At 50.1% G+C, this 16,363-nt stretch overlaps 1 protein-coding gene across 1 annotated transcript; it reads left to right on the top strand.

The window, feature by feature from the left end:
- Window positions 1-13,755: 13,755 nt before the first annotated feature.
- Window positions 13,756-14,466, top strand: LOC307092818 (histone H4). Its single transcript, XM_079760309.1, has one exon. It carries the CDS (start codon window positions 13,795-13,797, stop codon window positions 14,104-14,106), a length of 312 nt encoding a protein of 103 aa, XP_079616435.1. The 5' UTR covers window positions 13,756-13,794; the 3' UTR covers window positions 14,107-14,466.
- Window positions 14,467-16,363: the final 1,897 nt, after the last annotated feature.

The raw sequence follows: 16,363 nt of genomic DNA on the forward strand, positions 1-16,363 counted from the left end.
AGCCGGGAGCGGGAGCCGGGAGCCGGGAGCCGGGAGCGGGAGCCGGGAGCCGGAGCCGGGAGCCGGAGCCGGGAGCGGGAGCGGGAGCCGGGAGCCGGGAGCGGGAGCGGGAGCCGGGAGCCGGGAGCCGGGAGCGGGAGCCGGGAGCCGGAGCCGGGAGCCGGAGCCGGAAGCCGGGAGCGGGAGCGGGAGCCGGGAGCCGGGAGCGGGAGCGGGAGCCGGGAGCCCTCCTGCACCCTCCCTCCGCCCCATTTCCCATTCCGGTAGGGGTTCCGCCGAGTTTCGTTCCTAACGTCCCATCGCATGAGGCCCCTTCCGATGACCACGGCCCCTGCATCTCCTGACACCCCCTGTTTGTGACCGAACAGCCCACCGGGCTGGTGACCCTCTGGGGAGGGCCTCCTTCCGCTTCTCCAGTGCAAGTCTCTCCAGCCCTCCCCTTCGTAAGCGATGCTGCCCTCGTCCCAGCTGGATCCAGACCCTCCTCCCCGGGGGCAGCCCCACGGACCCCCCCCCCCAGGCCTTTCTTCCACCTGCAGACCAGGCCCTCGGGGGGCACGCCCCCCAGCGCCACTTCCAGGCACGTCCCGCACCCACACCCACCCCCACACTCCCACCCCCACACCCACCTCCACCTCACACCCACACCTCACCCACCCACCTCCACCCCACACCTCCACCCCACACCCACCTCCACCCCCCACCCACCCCCACCTCCACCCCACACCCACCCCCACACCCACCTCCACCCCCCACCCACCCCCACCTCCACCCCACACCTCTACCCCACACCTCCACCCCACACCCACCTCCACCCCACACCCACCCCCACCTCCACCCCACACCCACCCCCATACCCACCTCCACCCCCCACCCACCCCCACCTCCACCCCACACCTCTACCCCACACCTCCACCCCACACCCACCTCCACCCCCCACCCACCCCCACCTCCACCCCACACCTCTACCCCACACCTCCACCCCACACCCACCTCCACCCCCCACCCACCCCCACCTCCACCCCACACCCACCCCACACCCACCTCCACCCCACATCCACCCCACACCCACCCCCACATCCACCCCCACACCCACACCCACTCCCGCAAAGGCTGCTGGTGAACAAAGTTTACCCATTGATTGGGACCCTCAGAATGGAGGTCTCCCCAGGGCCCGGCCCACATCACAGATCTACACCCAGGTCAGCTTGAACTATCCGGAAACTGGATCTGACAGCAAGTGATAGCTGAAATGAGCTTTTAGTTAAAATGACCCGATTAACCTTCCTAAGAGTCGTAGCTGCATTGTTATGGAGCCACTAGTGACCCGGTGCACGAAATTCGTGCACATTAAAAGGGGATTAATTAGAGGAAATAATTTAATATTGCTATTTGCCCTTTCTCTATAATAGAAGTGTCAGAGATGAAAGAAAATTAGTAAAATGTATATGAAAACCTTCCTCCTGTCAGAGTCTGGGGCTCACCACGGGACCCAGAGTCAAGTCCCTGCCCATCCACATGCACCTAAAAATCGCGTGAGACCCAGATCCTGCTGGCTCCCCGCATTGGGCTAGATCCAGACCCGGCCAGTCCCACCCTTGTCAAGCCCTGCTGGGCAGGGGGCATAGCCTCGGGGGGGGGCATGCCTTGAGGTCCTCCATCAAGCCCCACCAGGTGGGGGACACGGCCTGAGGTCCCCTGTCAAGCCCCACGGGGCGGGGGAGGGCATAGGCTCAGGTCCCTGCTGATTGCTCGTTAAGGCTCCTGATGGGAACTTGGCCTCAGCTGTGGGTGCAGCCATCTTTGTGACGGAGTGATGGTCAATTAGCACATTCCCTCTTTATTAGGTAGGTAGGATGGTCAGCAGCCTGGAGGCCACCTGGAAGGCAAGGTTGAGGGAAGAAAGTAAAGGTGGACTTCGCTGAAGGCACAGACGAAGGAAGACTGTTAAGCACAGGGTGCAGAGCTCTGCTTGGTGCTTGTTTTTCTGTTCTTAAGGCAGCATCCCTGACTCACAATCCTAACATGCCTGGCAGGGAAGGCCGCCTGGCCACAGCCGGGGAGGCCCCTCGGGATGCGGCCAAGAGCTGAGGAAGTCCGATGGAAGCAATGACTGAAGGCTGCACCAGACCTGACAACCAGCCGCCAGGACCGGACCTCTGACTCAGGATTAGCCGTGATGTGTTGCCTTTAACCCCTTCCCCCATTGTCGTTATCAGGGAGCCCCGGTTTTGGGGTGGTAGCTTCCGGTTCTCCTGTCGTGGAGCCCTGCAATAAAGGGGCTCTCAGCCCCCCAGTTCTGCGTGTGCAGCGTTTGGCTCTGCTGTGCGCCGGGCTGCCCAGCTGTGAAGGGAAACTGGCACCAACGGGCATCTTCCCGCTCAGCGCAGCGAGCTCACCCAGCCTGCCCTGCGGGAGAAGAACGCTAAAAGCACCGACCCAGGCAGAAAGGCCCAACTAGTGTTCTGATTAGGAGACAAAAGCTAGGAGCATTGATGAGCAAGGGAAGGTGAACAATTACATCAACAGAAGGAAGGCATTGCTATTGGTGCAGAGGGCATAGCATAACATAACATAACATAACATAACATAACATAACATAACATAACATAACATAACAAACATAACGTAACGTAACGTAACATAACGTAACATAACATAACATTACTAGTATAACAAAGACACTGCTTTTAATTTTCAATCCAGTAGTCATCAGTCCAGTAGTCATAATATCTGCTTTCTTGTTAGCCTTGCAAACAGTTTTTTGGGGTACAAGGTTACTTTAGGCCAAATCCGAAGTTTATTTTACCTTGTTTTAACTCCCAAAGGTTGTTTTTGTGGTTTTTTTTTTTAAAATTGAAAGTCATAAGATTTTTTTTAAACTTTAAATTCTTTATTGTTTAAAGTATTAGATATGTCTTCTTTTTCCCCCATTGACCTCTCCCCCGCAGCTCCCACCCCCCAGCACATGCCCTCACCCCCCCCTCTACAGTCCGTGTCCATTGGTTATGCTGATATGCGTGCATACAAGGCCTTTGGTTGATCTCTTACCCCCCCACCGCTCCCCTGCCTTCCCTCTGAGGTTGGACGGTCTGTTACACCCAAAGGTGTGAGACATAAAACGGGCAAGGCAGTTCCTCTGTGAAGGCAGCTCCAGTTCCATTTTAAAATGCCTACATGTATATCATCATCATCATCATCATCATCATCATCATCACTACAAATGTAAATGTCTCTTACAAAAAGGTAACTTCTACTTGGTTTTTGGATCTTCTTCTGTGTCTGCTGTTTCTAAAAAATAATCAGCCTAAAATAATTATGTCAAAGAGCCATATTTCGGGGTGGTAAGTTCTGCTCCCCTTCATCTGTTACTCTTCCAGAGTTACCTGTCTCCCTGGGCCTCTCCCTTGTGTACATGACATATACATGTTAACAAACTTCTGCTTTAGTTGCAGGGATTCCAACCAAGAATTTAGGGTGAGAAAATTATTTTTTATTTTTCTACACCAACTTCCCTCTCAGAAGGGAAGATGAGAGTTGCTTCAGGGGACAGGATTTATGACAAGTGAATTCTTTTGGAAGGACCTCTGCTCTCAGAGAAGGGATTTTAGAAACTCAAATGTCTTTAGCTCAAAATAATATATATATATTTTTTGCCACAGTGGTGGCTTATTCTGGATCCCTTCAGCATGAGAAATGTACTGATCAAAGTGGATGGGATTTAAGAAAATCCTAAAGGGCGAAAAAACCACGCAATCTTGTTTTAACGTGACAATGTAACTATGTTTACATAAGGATAAAAAAAGGCCAGCTTTCCTGTGCGGCATTGGTGGTTCAGTGGTAGAATTCTCGCCTGCCACGCGGGAGGCCCGGGTTCGATTCCCGGCCAATGCAACTTCCTTTTTTTTCCTTCCCACTGGTGCAGGGCAACATATCACTGAACAGTCAAAAAATATGATGGGTGCGAGATTTATCGGGACTAATATTATAATATATGTCAACTGTGATTAAAAAATAAAAATGATTTTTAAAAATTGAAAAACAAAACCCTAAAGTAGCGATGTTTCTGACATCTGGGAATGGCTGAGCTGAGAAAGACCAGTTAGCCTTCCTTTTGTAATTTCATCTTAAATTATGCCAAGTAGCATGTGCTTGGTTTTCCAATAACCTGAAACGTCATTCTGTCAGAGCCCGAGTAAACGCGGATCTGAGGATTGGCGTCTTTAGGGGTTACTCTAAGCCGCTAGTATTTGGAGTTGGAGTGTAGCCACGTATGGATATCGATGTATGTACTCTTTCTACTCTTATTGGCAGCCAAAATATTCACCGATTACTTAGAAGTCAGGAAAATGCCAGATCTTATTTTTTTAGCAGTAATTGAAAGGGTGCCCCACGTGCCCTAGCAGAGTGGCGCAGCGGAAGCGTGCTGGGCCCATAACCCAGAGGTCGATGGATCGAAACCATCCTCTGCTATCTGCACTTGTGTTTTTGATACAAATTTAAATTTTAGGAAAGGGGATTGAATTCAGTTTATCACGGACTATCAGGTAGGGCCTGGGGACCAGTACTGCAGGTGTTCTGTGTTCCGTCTCCAACTTCGGTAAAAGCTAGTCATTAGTCTGGCAATTCTGGCGATTCAGTATCTCAGGTTGGGGGGTATGCACACCTGGTACAGATCGGAATGTGCATCTCATAGTCAAACTGTTACAATTTGTAATAATTTATGATCGACATCTCGATCTTCCCAGTCTTGTGTTTACCATGATGACAGACATTTCAAAACAGGTGCCGAACAGAAACACCAAGGCAGGACAGGAAAGGTCATATTCCTCTTGGGAATTTATCTAGGCAGCGGTTGGAGTCTTGTAGTCGTGGCCGAGTGGTTAAGGCGATGGACTTGAAATCCATTGGGGTCTCCCCGCGCAGGTTCGAATCCTGCCGACTACGCAGTTGCACTTTTTCTTCCCCAGTACTCCCTTCATCTGCTGGACCAACTGTGGAAATGCAAACACACACTAGGAAAACACGAGACACCGTTTTATTTCCCCGTAACACTGGAAGCAGCTATTACGAGTCTCTTAGTGTAACTGTCGCCAGAGAAAAATCTTTGAAAATGATTGTGGGATTACATAGAGATTTCTCAGCCTACATAGAGATTGCTCAGGCTCCAATTCTCTATGAATTGCTGTCTCCCTATCGGCAGTCCATCTCAGGTCTGAGTTCTGAAACCTCGCCTGCCTAAAACTTCTTCCACTTGATGTTCTCCCCCAAAATGTGGGCACGTCAGTGCATCAGTCTTCTCCTGTGAACATGTTTGATGATTAGGAAACATTTCAAAAAGAATTTTCCAACCGTTCCTCCTTCTGGAGCTCTCTTATCGTTCCACCTCGGAGACCAGAATTAGAGAGGAAGTACCACAAAGGTAATTCTCAAAGCTGCTTTCAGCTAAATCTTATTATTTTTTATGAAAAAATCGTTTTGCTCGCTAACTCTTTCTAATGCATACACTTAATTGTATATGTAACATAGAAAAGAGTAAACATAACAAAAATTATCTTTTATTATACTTGCATTCTATTAGGAAAGGCAGAAAGGAAGTAAAAAGACTTAAAGAGGGAAAAGTTTTTTCGTAATCTCTGAAATTGCCCAGAAATACAGTTTTGATTTTGCAAAGAGCGCTGTTGCAGGAGGAAAATTCCAAGCAAAAGTGAGCTCTGCTTAGCTTCGCTTTTTCTCCCAGGACCCACGGAACGTTCAGGAAAGGAGTCACCCCACTGAAAGGTACAGGACGCACTGCCAACGCCTTTGGAAAAGCTTGCCAGGCAGCTTGTGGCTGTTGGCCCCATGGTGTAATGGTTAGCACTCTGGACTTTGAATCCAGCGATCCGAGTTCAAATCTCGGTGGGACCTGCTGTGTTTTTAGTGCCTTCGTTTACCTTCAGATCACCTTTGCACCTGGAGGGACACCCCTCCCATCTCACTGTTTTGACCAGCATTCTCACGCCTTCTTCTTGGTTCCACACCTGCCTTCTCCTGTCCCTCCGCCTTCATTGGGCCAGAGTCCCCTTCAGAGCTTGGGAAAATACATTTTCTTCAAGGTGTCTAAGTATTCGCGTTTCACATCTGGGACCTCAGTTCTGGGTTCGGGTTCTATCCATTTCTAACACGCACTCCATCTTGAGAAGTTCCTGGTGCTTGTGAGCCCAGGTCTTCCTGTGCATTTTGTAGTCTCTGCTGAGCGTGATATACATATATAGCTGATTTTAAATTTAACAAATATGTTTTAAACTAAAACAATAATTCACAAAATAGTAAGAATGACAAACTCTGCAAGAAATATTTATAGGTATTTCAGGCTTGTCTTGGGAGGCCCCATGGTGTAATGGTTAGCACTCTGGACTTTGAATCCAGTGATCCGAGTTCAAATCTCGGTGGGGCCTTCTGCGGTCCTGTTATCTTTTTCCCCCATCACTGGTGCATCCTGGTCCCAAACCAAGAGTGCACTCTGGCCTGTAAAACACTCCCTCACACTTGAACTTCGCGCCCCCCACCCCCATCAACATTCAGTGCCTCGCTGTTCCCTCTGGCTGCTAAATATTGCTCGGCCAGGGGACTCTTCTGTTGAACAAAAACAGGCTCACAGAACAGGGGCATCAGACAAGGGCGTTCATTCTCTGATCCCAAATGAAAGAAGACAGAAACAGCAAACAAACAACAAAACGTTTTATAATCTCGTCTAAGAACAGACAATAAAAGCTCACTCTGCAAACCACACACCAATACCAAACATCCCCTTTCATCTAATACGAGGGACCACGAGTTTCACAGCTTTGGTTTCATTATGTTCTTACCTTCGTCCCAACCACAGAATTCCTCACAGCATCCAACCCAGAACAAAGCCGGGTTTCCTTGCGCCCCCCTCAATCACCTAACATCAGACAGGTGCTACAAAAAGGACTTTAAAACGAAGAGATATAAATGATATACAACATTGTGTGAGTTTAACGTGTGCAACGTCTTGATTGGATACGTTTGTGTATTACAGTGTGATCATCACAGTAGCATTCCATCACATCCCATAATTATTTCTCTTTTGTGGTGAGAACATTTAAGACACAGTCTCCTAGCAACTTTGAAGTCTGTAACACAGCCCTGCTGCTTATCCTCGGTGTGCTGTGCATCTCCAGAACGGGCTCTCCTTCTAACAGTAAGTTTTGCATTCTTTGACCCACGTCTCCCCAGTTTCCCACCCACAAGCAAATCCCTTATAACCACTCTCTGTTCCTGTGAGTTCTGCTTTTTAGACTCCACATTTCTCTTTGGAAGTGTACTTTGTCATTTTCATTCAAGTTCACATCCTCACCCTACCCCTCCATTTCGGGACTGTAGGCTCTTCTTTATTTTTCTTCCTTTGTCAAAGCAAGAGGGACATCCAGACAAACAAATACATCATGTTCATGAATGAAGACTTGCGATAACGTAAGAGAAAGTACCAAGCAATTCAGTTGAATGAAGAAATACAGTATTTACGAAAGGGCTTTACGTAGCTGACGAGGTGGCCGAGTGGTTAAGGCGATGGACTGCTAATCCATTGTGCTCTGCACGCGTGGGTTCGAATCCCATCCTCGTCGCTCAGGGCTCCACGCTGTGGTGGGCGCTAGGTTTTAGCGCGTGTTAACGACAAGGGGCTGTTTTGGTGCTTCCTGAGCCGTCATTGGTGTGTAAATAAGGCACAGAAACTGCGCGCTGAGCGCTGAGTCAGAATCTCCGGGGCAGGGTCCAGGGCTCCCTGTGCTGCCGTTGGTCCCTGTCTTCCCTCAGTGCCCTGTGGGCAGTGTTTGCCTCATATTCTTTTCCTTTTAAATCTCAGGCACGTTTCCAAGTCCAAGGTTCTCTGTCTGGACACCTTATCAGTACCTGCCCTCCCAACTTCCCCATCAAACTCCACCTTTGCCCCTTAGGGGTAGAAACTGCCCACAGGCTGTGCCTTTGCTCATGTGGTTCCTTCCGCCCGGAGAGTCTCTGCTCCCTTCTGGTAAAATCCATTGTCAAGACCCAGGTCAAGTGTCCCTTTCCCGTGGATCTGCAAAGGAAAGTATGCTTCTCCTCTTTGTATTTTAGTTGAATTAATTTAAATCGAAGATCTTTCTCCAGCCCTCCAGCTTGTATTTATTTCTCCGTTCTTTGATTCTATTCTGCCATGGACATCTTAATTTTAGCACGTTCTCCCATAAAAATCTCACCTGTCGCCTGTTTTCACCTTAGACTAAACTATAGCAAGTGGCCAGGCACACAGGAACACAGTTGGAGGGGAAGGTAGAGAGTAATCTCTCTGAAACTCCCCCCTCTATCCCCTGTCTCTATCCTACAGATGAGGAAAGAGCAGACAAACCCAGTCTTTCCTTTTGAGGTTCATGGAAACCAAGTGGTGTTTTTTGTTTGTTTGTTTGTTTTTGTTTGTTTGTTTTGTGTGTGTGTGTGTGGAGGGGGGTTTGCTTTTTTTTTGTTTTTTGTTTTGTTTTTGTTTTTGTTTTTTTAGATCAAGTGGTTGAGGTGATGAGGTCTTTCCAACAAGTTCAAGTCCCAGGACTGGGATTGCAACTTTTGAGACCTGGAAACTTCTGAAGTACACGTGTCAGAAGTCAGCGGACTCCCAAGGCCTCATGAAGATTGAGACCTAAGAAGCGTGGAGTTTTAAAGCAATACCTGTGCTTGAATTTCACCTAACAATAGATGGCTTAGAGAGACTATGGTTCAAAGATGGCTTACACACTATGACCCATTTAATCTTGGAAATGAAAGCTCAGGAAGTGATGATCCTGATTGCAAGCCGAAGGGGAGTTTTCAGGAATTGGGTCAGACATGATATGCTTTCCGTATATGTTGCTTTTTCTCCAACAAAGAACCAGAGGTAATTATTGACGCGAGGGATGCCTGAGCAGTCTTACCCCTGGTGCCACAACCTCCCCACTTTACCTTCTGCGAGAATAAGGTTTTCAGGGTGTGCCCCAGCCTTTTAAATCCTGTTTCTTTAAGTTCGTAAACATTCAACAGATAGTTGTAAAACAGACACTTAAAGGCATGTTGTGTGTGTGGTGGTGGCAGGGGGAGGGATTGAAACTTCATCCAAGCAGAAGTTAGACCTGGGGTAGGTGTCACTCCTTTTAATTCACATTAAAGGACTGTTTTAAACGTGGCCATCTCTTGTACTGTCCCAAAGTAAGGAGGTAGATCGGGGGCAATTTTGCCTCTGCCCATCACCTTTCTCAAACCCAAAGGCTTTGTTTTTCTCCCTAAGTACTAAAGAGGGAAGGAAAGAAGAATGAATACATTAACACATTAAGTACAAAAGGGGGAAGCCTCTTTGTTCTCTGTACAATCTGGACTTCACAGAGGACTAGTGGAAACCAGTCAGGCAGGAGCTCTAAGAAACAGGCTGGGAAAGAAAGGGCCCATAGCTACCTTGTTGTTGTTTTCTACCTTGTTTTAATTATTCATTGCTTTGGCCTGACAAGAGCACTCATGGCCCCCACGTTTGAACCAATATTTAGATCCAAAACCAAAGACCATGTTTCACCAGAAAATTACCTTCTCTTCATATACATTATTATTAAAATCAGTTATGTAGGCACAAAAATGTCTGCTTGTATATTTTGCACAGCTACCTTCTCTGTCTTTCTGTTGCATGCACCCTTCTGTAAACACCTGGGCTCTTTTAATGACCTTAATATCTCTGCTCTGTAATTTAGGTCGGAATCCAGGCTGTTCTCATCCGTTTGATGAGGATACAACGGAAGGAAGAAAGGAAGGTGGAACAGGAGGGGAAGAGTGAAAAACAGTAACATAGACTCCACAGCAGCCAGGACTTAAAAAAAAAAAAAAAGAGAGAAAGAAAAGAATGTGAAAAAAAAAAATGGTGAGAGTGCTCACTCCTGCCCCTTTTTTATGGTTCAAGGCAGTCTGTTGGCCAAGTAATACGCAGGAGCTAAAGTTAACCACGAAGGGATTCGAACCCTCAATCTTCTGATCCGAAGTCAGACGCCTTATCCGTTAGGCCACGTGGTCGCCGACAACTCAGGGTTGCTAGAATATTTAAAAGCAGAATAAGCTTTCTTCCAGTCCTTCAAGTCACGTCATGATGCAAAGGCTTTGTCGCCTGGGCTTTCTCGCCTTTAAAAAGATGGAAATTCTAGACGCTGTGGGGTCATTTGGGGCCACGGAGTCGGGATTGGGGAAAGGTTGAAACTGACAGTCGTTTAAGTCTTGTGGCATATGGGGGACTCCATGGAAAGAAAGGTCATTTAGTCTACCCCTGCTGAGCAGAAAACTGGAGTTTTGGGCACCTAAGAGATGCCAAAGTATTGCATATTGTCTGCATCAAGGGATATTTTCTAATAAGCGAACTTATTATTTCTTCCTTATCAACTCACCCACATTCACTATGTTCAGTCTCTAGAGACTGGGGTCAGCTGTCTGGAGAGTTGTCATGGTAACCGCACCCGTAAGGGGGACTTACTTTCAGGAAGCATCTGCACGAGTGTCCCTCTAGCCACCCTGCGTGGGCACCTGCCCTTCCCCCTTCCCAGGCTCTTCTGGTCCTTTCTCTGATTTTTTTTTCATTAAAAACATTTTTTAAAATTGTTGTTAGTATTACAGATGTCTCCGATTGTCCGCCCCCCGCTTTCTCTCCCTCCTCCAGCCCCCCCGCCCCCGGTCTTCACTACCCAATTGCCCGTGATTGTTATAATGTGAGATTAGAGCACTTTCACACGATGTCTCTATCCATTTGAAGAAAAGAATGTGTTTCTCAGCGTTTCTCAGGGGTTTAAAGAGGTCCGGGCCGTTACTATTTTTTTTGAGGCGTCCGTATATTAATAAATTAAAGTAACCCACTATGGCAGGAGTACAAAAATTTTGTTAACAACATTTACACTTAATACACACATCTACACAATACACGTGTTTCAATAGCTCATTCGATGGACAAGGTATTTACAGACTTTATAATGTCCCGTGGGGTGTTTGGCCCAATGATATTGATGAAAGATTGTGTTTGGAAGGGCTCCTTTCGCGCTTGTTAGCGCGAGTCGGTGACCTCAGGCACCTCGTTGGAAGGTAAAGTCAGCACTGCACGCAGAAGGCATTTCCTTACTTTTCTTAAATCGCACACCCTGGGAGTATTGGCCCTACTGGCTCCTTTGTTTTGGCTTTTCTTGTTTTCTTTCCTTATTGTGAACATAAACTGCAGAACTTTAAAAGGGGAAAAAAATAATAAAGTAAAAAGATGCTTAGCAGAGGATGGTTTCGATCCATCGACCTCTGGGTTATGGGCCCAGCACGCTTCCGCTGCGCCACTCTGCTCCACGCTCCGCAGCTTCCCTAACTACATACTTAACTCTGTTCCAGAGCGAGTGACGTTCATTTCTAAAAATAGCTCGTGGGAGGGCACCTATTTATTTATTCCAAATACTTTCACTTCCACAAGTTGCCAATTCTGTTTGGAATAATGTCGCTACCAGAATCAAAGAGAAGACAAAACTGGGAACAGAGAAGTAAACATTAACACACACAAGTGACCGGGCGCCGAGGTGAGGGTGGCTAGATAGCGAAATGAGAATCACAGGTTTTATACTCAGGGAAGAAAAAATAACCTCGCCGCGAAGGCACCCGGGCTTCCGCGGCCCCACCTTCGGGCAGAACAGCCTTTTGGTCGGATTTCCCTGGTTTGGGTGTGTTTAGGGGGAGTGCGGGGGGGGGGGGGGAGGGCGAGGGGGAAGTGACAGTTTTTATTATTTTTATTATTTTTTTAATTTTTGTATGGAAGTGACAGTTTTTAGACTCCAGCCCGGGCTGAGGTGGGGGGAGGGTGGGGGTTGGTTGGAAAGGCTTCGCCCCGAGAACAGTGGAAACCTGAACGGTGAGCCGAGGTTTTTCCTCCCGGGGCCGTAGCTCGCGATGCCGAAGACTGAGCACCGTGATCAGAAGATTTAAGTAAAACCGTGGAGATGTTACTACAAGCAGGTTCGGAGCGGGGCCACGAAGCTGGAAGTAACCGGTGCTGCAGGCTGCTCGGTCTCCGTGTCCCCGCCTGGTTGACCCCTCAGGTTCCTGCCCGGCAACCACCTGAGCGCTCCTGCTCCCGGGTGTCAGGTCCCCGGCGGCTACCGGCCTCCCCGTCTCCCGTGCCGCCCACTCGGCGTCCAAACCGTCCTGCTATTTGTCCGGTTGGTCTCGGTGATGCGGCTGCTCTGACCTCCCGGTCTGCCCGCCGGCTCCTCCGGCCTTTGTTTCCCACGGGACCTCCCTGTCGGCCGGCGAGGCCAGCGAACTCCGCTCCACAGGAGTGTCCAGGCGCCAACTCCTGGGGCAGGTGCGACTCTGACGATCTCTAACCGGTGAACGTGGGAAGGGAAAAGGGTCGGTGATAAATTCATGAACGGAAGTAACCTCCCGGGAGATGGGACCACAGACTCCACCTGAGTAGGTCTGGGTGGGGAGCCAAGCCCGGTCTTACAATTCACTGAGGTTATCTTGCCTTAAGCGAGCCCTGCCCTTCGTCCTTGTGCCTCTGGGTTATCACCCCCGAACCCCCTATGGTGCCCACCCCTCCAGGGTGCAGCTCTCCTCGGCACCTCGTTCCCCCGCGTTGGTGTAATCCGCCCGCAGTGCAAGTGCGAGAAAGAAGCTACAAAACTCCTCCTGAGCATTTGCGATCTTGTCCCCTCGCATGTCGTCAGTTTGACTCTAATCCTATCTAACAAAGAGGGAATGTGCTAATTGACCATCACTCTGTCACAAAGATGGCTGCACCCACAGCTGAGGCCAAGCTCCCATCAGGAGCCTTAACAGCAATCAGCAGGGACCTGAGGCTATGCCCTCTCCACCCCCGTAGGGCTTGACAGGAGACCTCAGGCCGTGCCCCCCACCTGGTGGGGCTTGACGGGGAACCTCAAGGTGCACCCCCAGTGCTGGGTCCGGGGAACTCAGGCATTGACCCCGCCCAGCAGGACTTTACAGGGGACCTGAGACTGGGCCCCCTCCCCGCCTGGCAGGGCTTGACGGGGACCTCAGGCCATGCCCTCCACCCAGCTGGGCTTGACGGAGGAACTCAAGGCACACCCCACCCCAGAATGGGCTGGGGGACCTCAGGCCACCCCCCCTCCCATCCTGGCACTGGGCCAGGGGACCTGAGGCTACGTCCCATGCTGGGCAGGGCTTGACAAGGGTGGGACTGGCCTGGTCTGGATCTAGCCCAATGGTGGGGGTGGAGGGCAGCCAGGTCTGGGTCTCCCGCGATTTTGAGGTGCATGTGGGTGGGTGGGGACTTGACTTTGGGTCCCATGGTGTGCCCCAGACTCTGACAGAAGGAAGGTTTTCATATACATTTTACTAATTTTCTTTCATCTCTGACACTTCTATTATAGAGAAAGGATAAATAGCAATATTATTTCCTCTAATTAATTCCCCTTTAATGTGCACCAATTTCGTGCACCGGGTCACTAGTAAATTTATAAAATTCTCTACTGTCTTCTGTGTTTCTACAGGGAAAAATGGTCAGTTTCTTTAGTTTTCAGCAGTCAATTGCAGAAATCCTCATCCGGGGACCCACACTAGCGCGGGAGGCGGGACTCCATTCACGGTGACGTAACCTGGCGCGAGGTCGCGAGGCATGGGCCCTACATCCGGCGGAAGTTCCTGCGTGCCTTCTGTTTTCAATTAGGTCCGCACTCCGCGTATATAAGTGGGCTGCCTTTGTGGCTCAGCCTGTTCAGAGTCTGTCTGAGCGCTATCACCATGTCCGGTCGCGGCAAAGGCGGGAAGGGCCTGGGCAAGGGCGGCGCCAAGCGCCACCGCAAGGTGCTGCGCGACAACATCCAGGGCATCACCAAGCCCGCCATCCGGCGCCTGGCGCGGCGCGGCGGCGTCAAGCGCATCTCCGGGCTCATCTACGAGGAGACGCGCGGGGTGCTCAAGGTGTTCCTGGAGAACGTGATCCGCGACGCCGTCACCTACACGGAGCACGCCAAGCGCAAGACGGTCACGGCCATGGACGTGGTGTACGCGCTCAAGCGCCAGGGCCGCACCCTCTACGGCTTCGGCGGCTGAGCCCCACCGACTGGCTCCCGCCCCAGAACCAAAGGCCCTTTTCAGGGCCGCCCACCCCCTCTCGGAAGAGCTGAGCGCGGATATTCGTGCTTTGTTCCGTGTGTGTGACCTGGGTGAGTGCAAGGCCGGTCTCCGCCACGCCACCCCTAGTGGAGGGTGTTCCCCTGGAATCCGTTCCCTGGCGGGTACCTTGTGCTCCCTTGTTCCCTTCAAATCTCATTGATTGTCGAGGACAACTCACTGGCGGCGCCCGGCGCTCCGCCAAGCTGGTTTTGACTTGTTCGGCGAGAGTTCAAATTAATGTACAAGTTGCGAGAACGTGAGCCTGCAACCTCTCCCCATAAGAACTTGGGTCGATTAAAAAGTTCCCAGTAAAATTGCTTGTGTGTTGGACCTGGGCCGGCGGGTAGATCTGTGTCACTTTCACCCTCAATGGCCGGCGCTCTGGCTCGGGGCCTAACAGCCTGGCGGCCTCGCCGTCTCCCTCCCGGGGCCACCGGTTCTGCCTCCTCCCTCCCCCTCCCCCTCCCTCCTCCCAGCTCCCGGCGGGGACGGGCTGCGCGCTCGGACTCCTGCGGTTTCGGGGCGAAGTCGCCCATTTTCAGCAACTTTCCTCCACAAAAGGCCTGTTTCAGCTCCGCTCCCCCTACATTTCCTTAAACGCGAGCAGCCCCTTCAGCTGTTACACGCGCGTTAAAGCTGCCATCAGCCGCCTTGGGTTTCACGCTCCGGGTTTGATTCAGGCGGAGAGTTTGTTGGCGGCACCGGAGGCCCCGCCCGCCGCCCTCGGAGCCCGGGGGCGCGGGGAGGGACCAGAGAGGCTCAGCGCCCCTCGTGGTGACCCGTCGCTTGGTCGTCCTGGTCGTCACGGACACTGGCTTTTTATATGTTTTACATGCATTATATATAGATGTATTTCAGAATTTCAAAATAGTATCTTTCAGATTAATTCGGGTGCTCCAACTATCATAAGTCCCCCCATCACTTTTAGGTCAGAAAAATCAATGTTATCATTTTAAATCTCATCTATTTTAAAGATATGGACTCCAGTACTTAAATAGGAAAATCATCAGATGTTATTGGAGCTAAGGCACGGGTTTGAGGAGATAAACTTATACGAGAACGTTAATTTAACAAACAAAAAGATTGAGCATATAGCATGAAGCAGACACGAATTACATATACTCCGGGAATTATAACAGTGAGCGAAATGTTCCTGTAGACATAGAGCTAACAGTTTATTGGGGGGAACCAACAAAACAAGACAAAGTGCGTCAGATGTGCTCGGTGCTATGAAGATCACTGAACCACGGACAGGTGATCTTTTTATTTTATTTATTTATTTACTTCTGGATAGGTGACATTTGTAAATGGTATGGCCATGGAAGGCCTTGCCGATAAGGTGATGAGTGGGGAAGAAAATGGAGAAAGTAAAGTGCCAAGTAGAAGGGAGACCAGGACGGAGAGCCGGGAGGGAGGTGGCCAGGAGGTGCCTGGCTCCGCCCGGGGAGCAGAGGGAGCAGAGGGGAGCAGTTCCCTTCGGGGCCTGCAGACCAACGTCTAACTGAACACAGTGGGTTCGCTGTTTGGAGTAACAGAACCAAAGAAACACAAGTCTTTTTAAAGAAAACCGTTTTATTATTTATTATTTATTTATTTATTTATTTATTTATTTATTTATTTTATTGATTTTTCACAGAGAGGAAGGGAGAGGGAGAGAGTTAGAAACATCGACCAGCTGCCTCCTGCACACGCCCTACTGGGGATGTGCCCGCAACCAAGGTACATGCCCTTGACCAGAATCGAACCCGGGACCCTTCAGTCCGCAGGCCGACGCTCTGTCCACTGAGCCACACCGGTCAGGGACCATTTTATTTTTTACTTGTGACAAGTGCAGGGGGCAGGCCAGTCATTTCCAAAGCTGTGCCTCCCGGAAGGGAGGCTTGGCGGGCGCTTGTGTACTCTGTTTTGCCAATTGCATGTTGCTTCCTAAGCCCGGTGAACTAAATGCCGATTTCTTCCTTGTGGTGGGCTAACCTCCTCCACACCATGCGGCATTCTCACGTTTAGCAAGAATGACATGCAGTGAGAGCTGCCCAGACCGAGAGACCCGTGTTCTCTCTGACAGTTTCTCCCTGAGAAGTTTGCAGAACACGCAGAAGAACTATTTATCCTTGTTGGCAGATGGGGAAATGCCCTCCGTAAGGAGTAGGCGATAAAATGGGAACTTCCACCCAAGGAAGGAGTGGAAGTTCGA

Source organism: Cnephaeus nilssonii, assembly GCF_951640355.1.
Source record: "Cnephaeus nilssonii genome assembly, chromosome: 21".
In the NCBI taxonomy this organism is placed as follows: Eukaryota; Metazoa; Chordata; class Mammalia; order Chiroptera; family Vespertilionidae; genus Cnephaeus; species Cnephaeus nilssonii.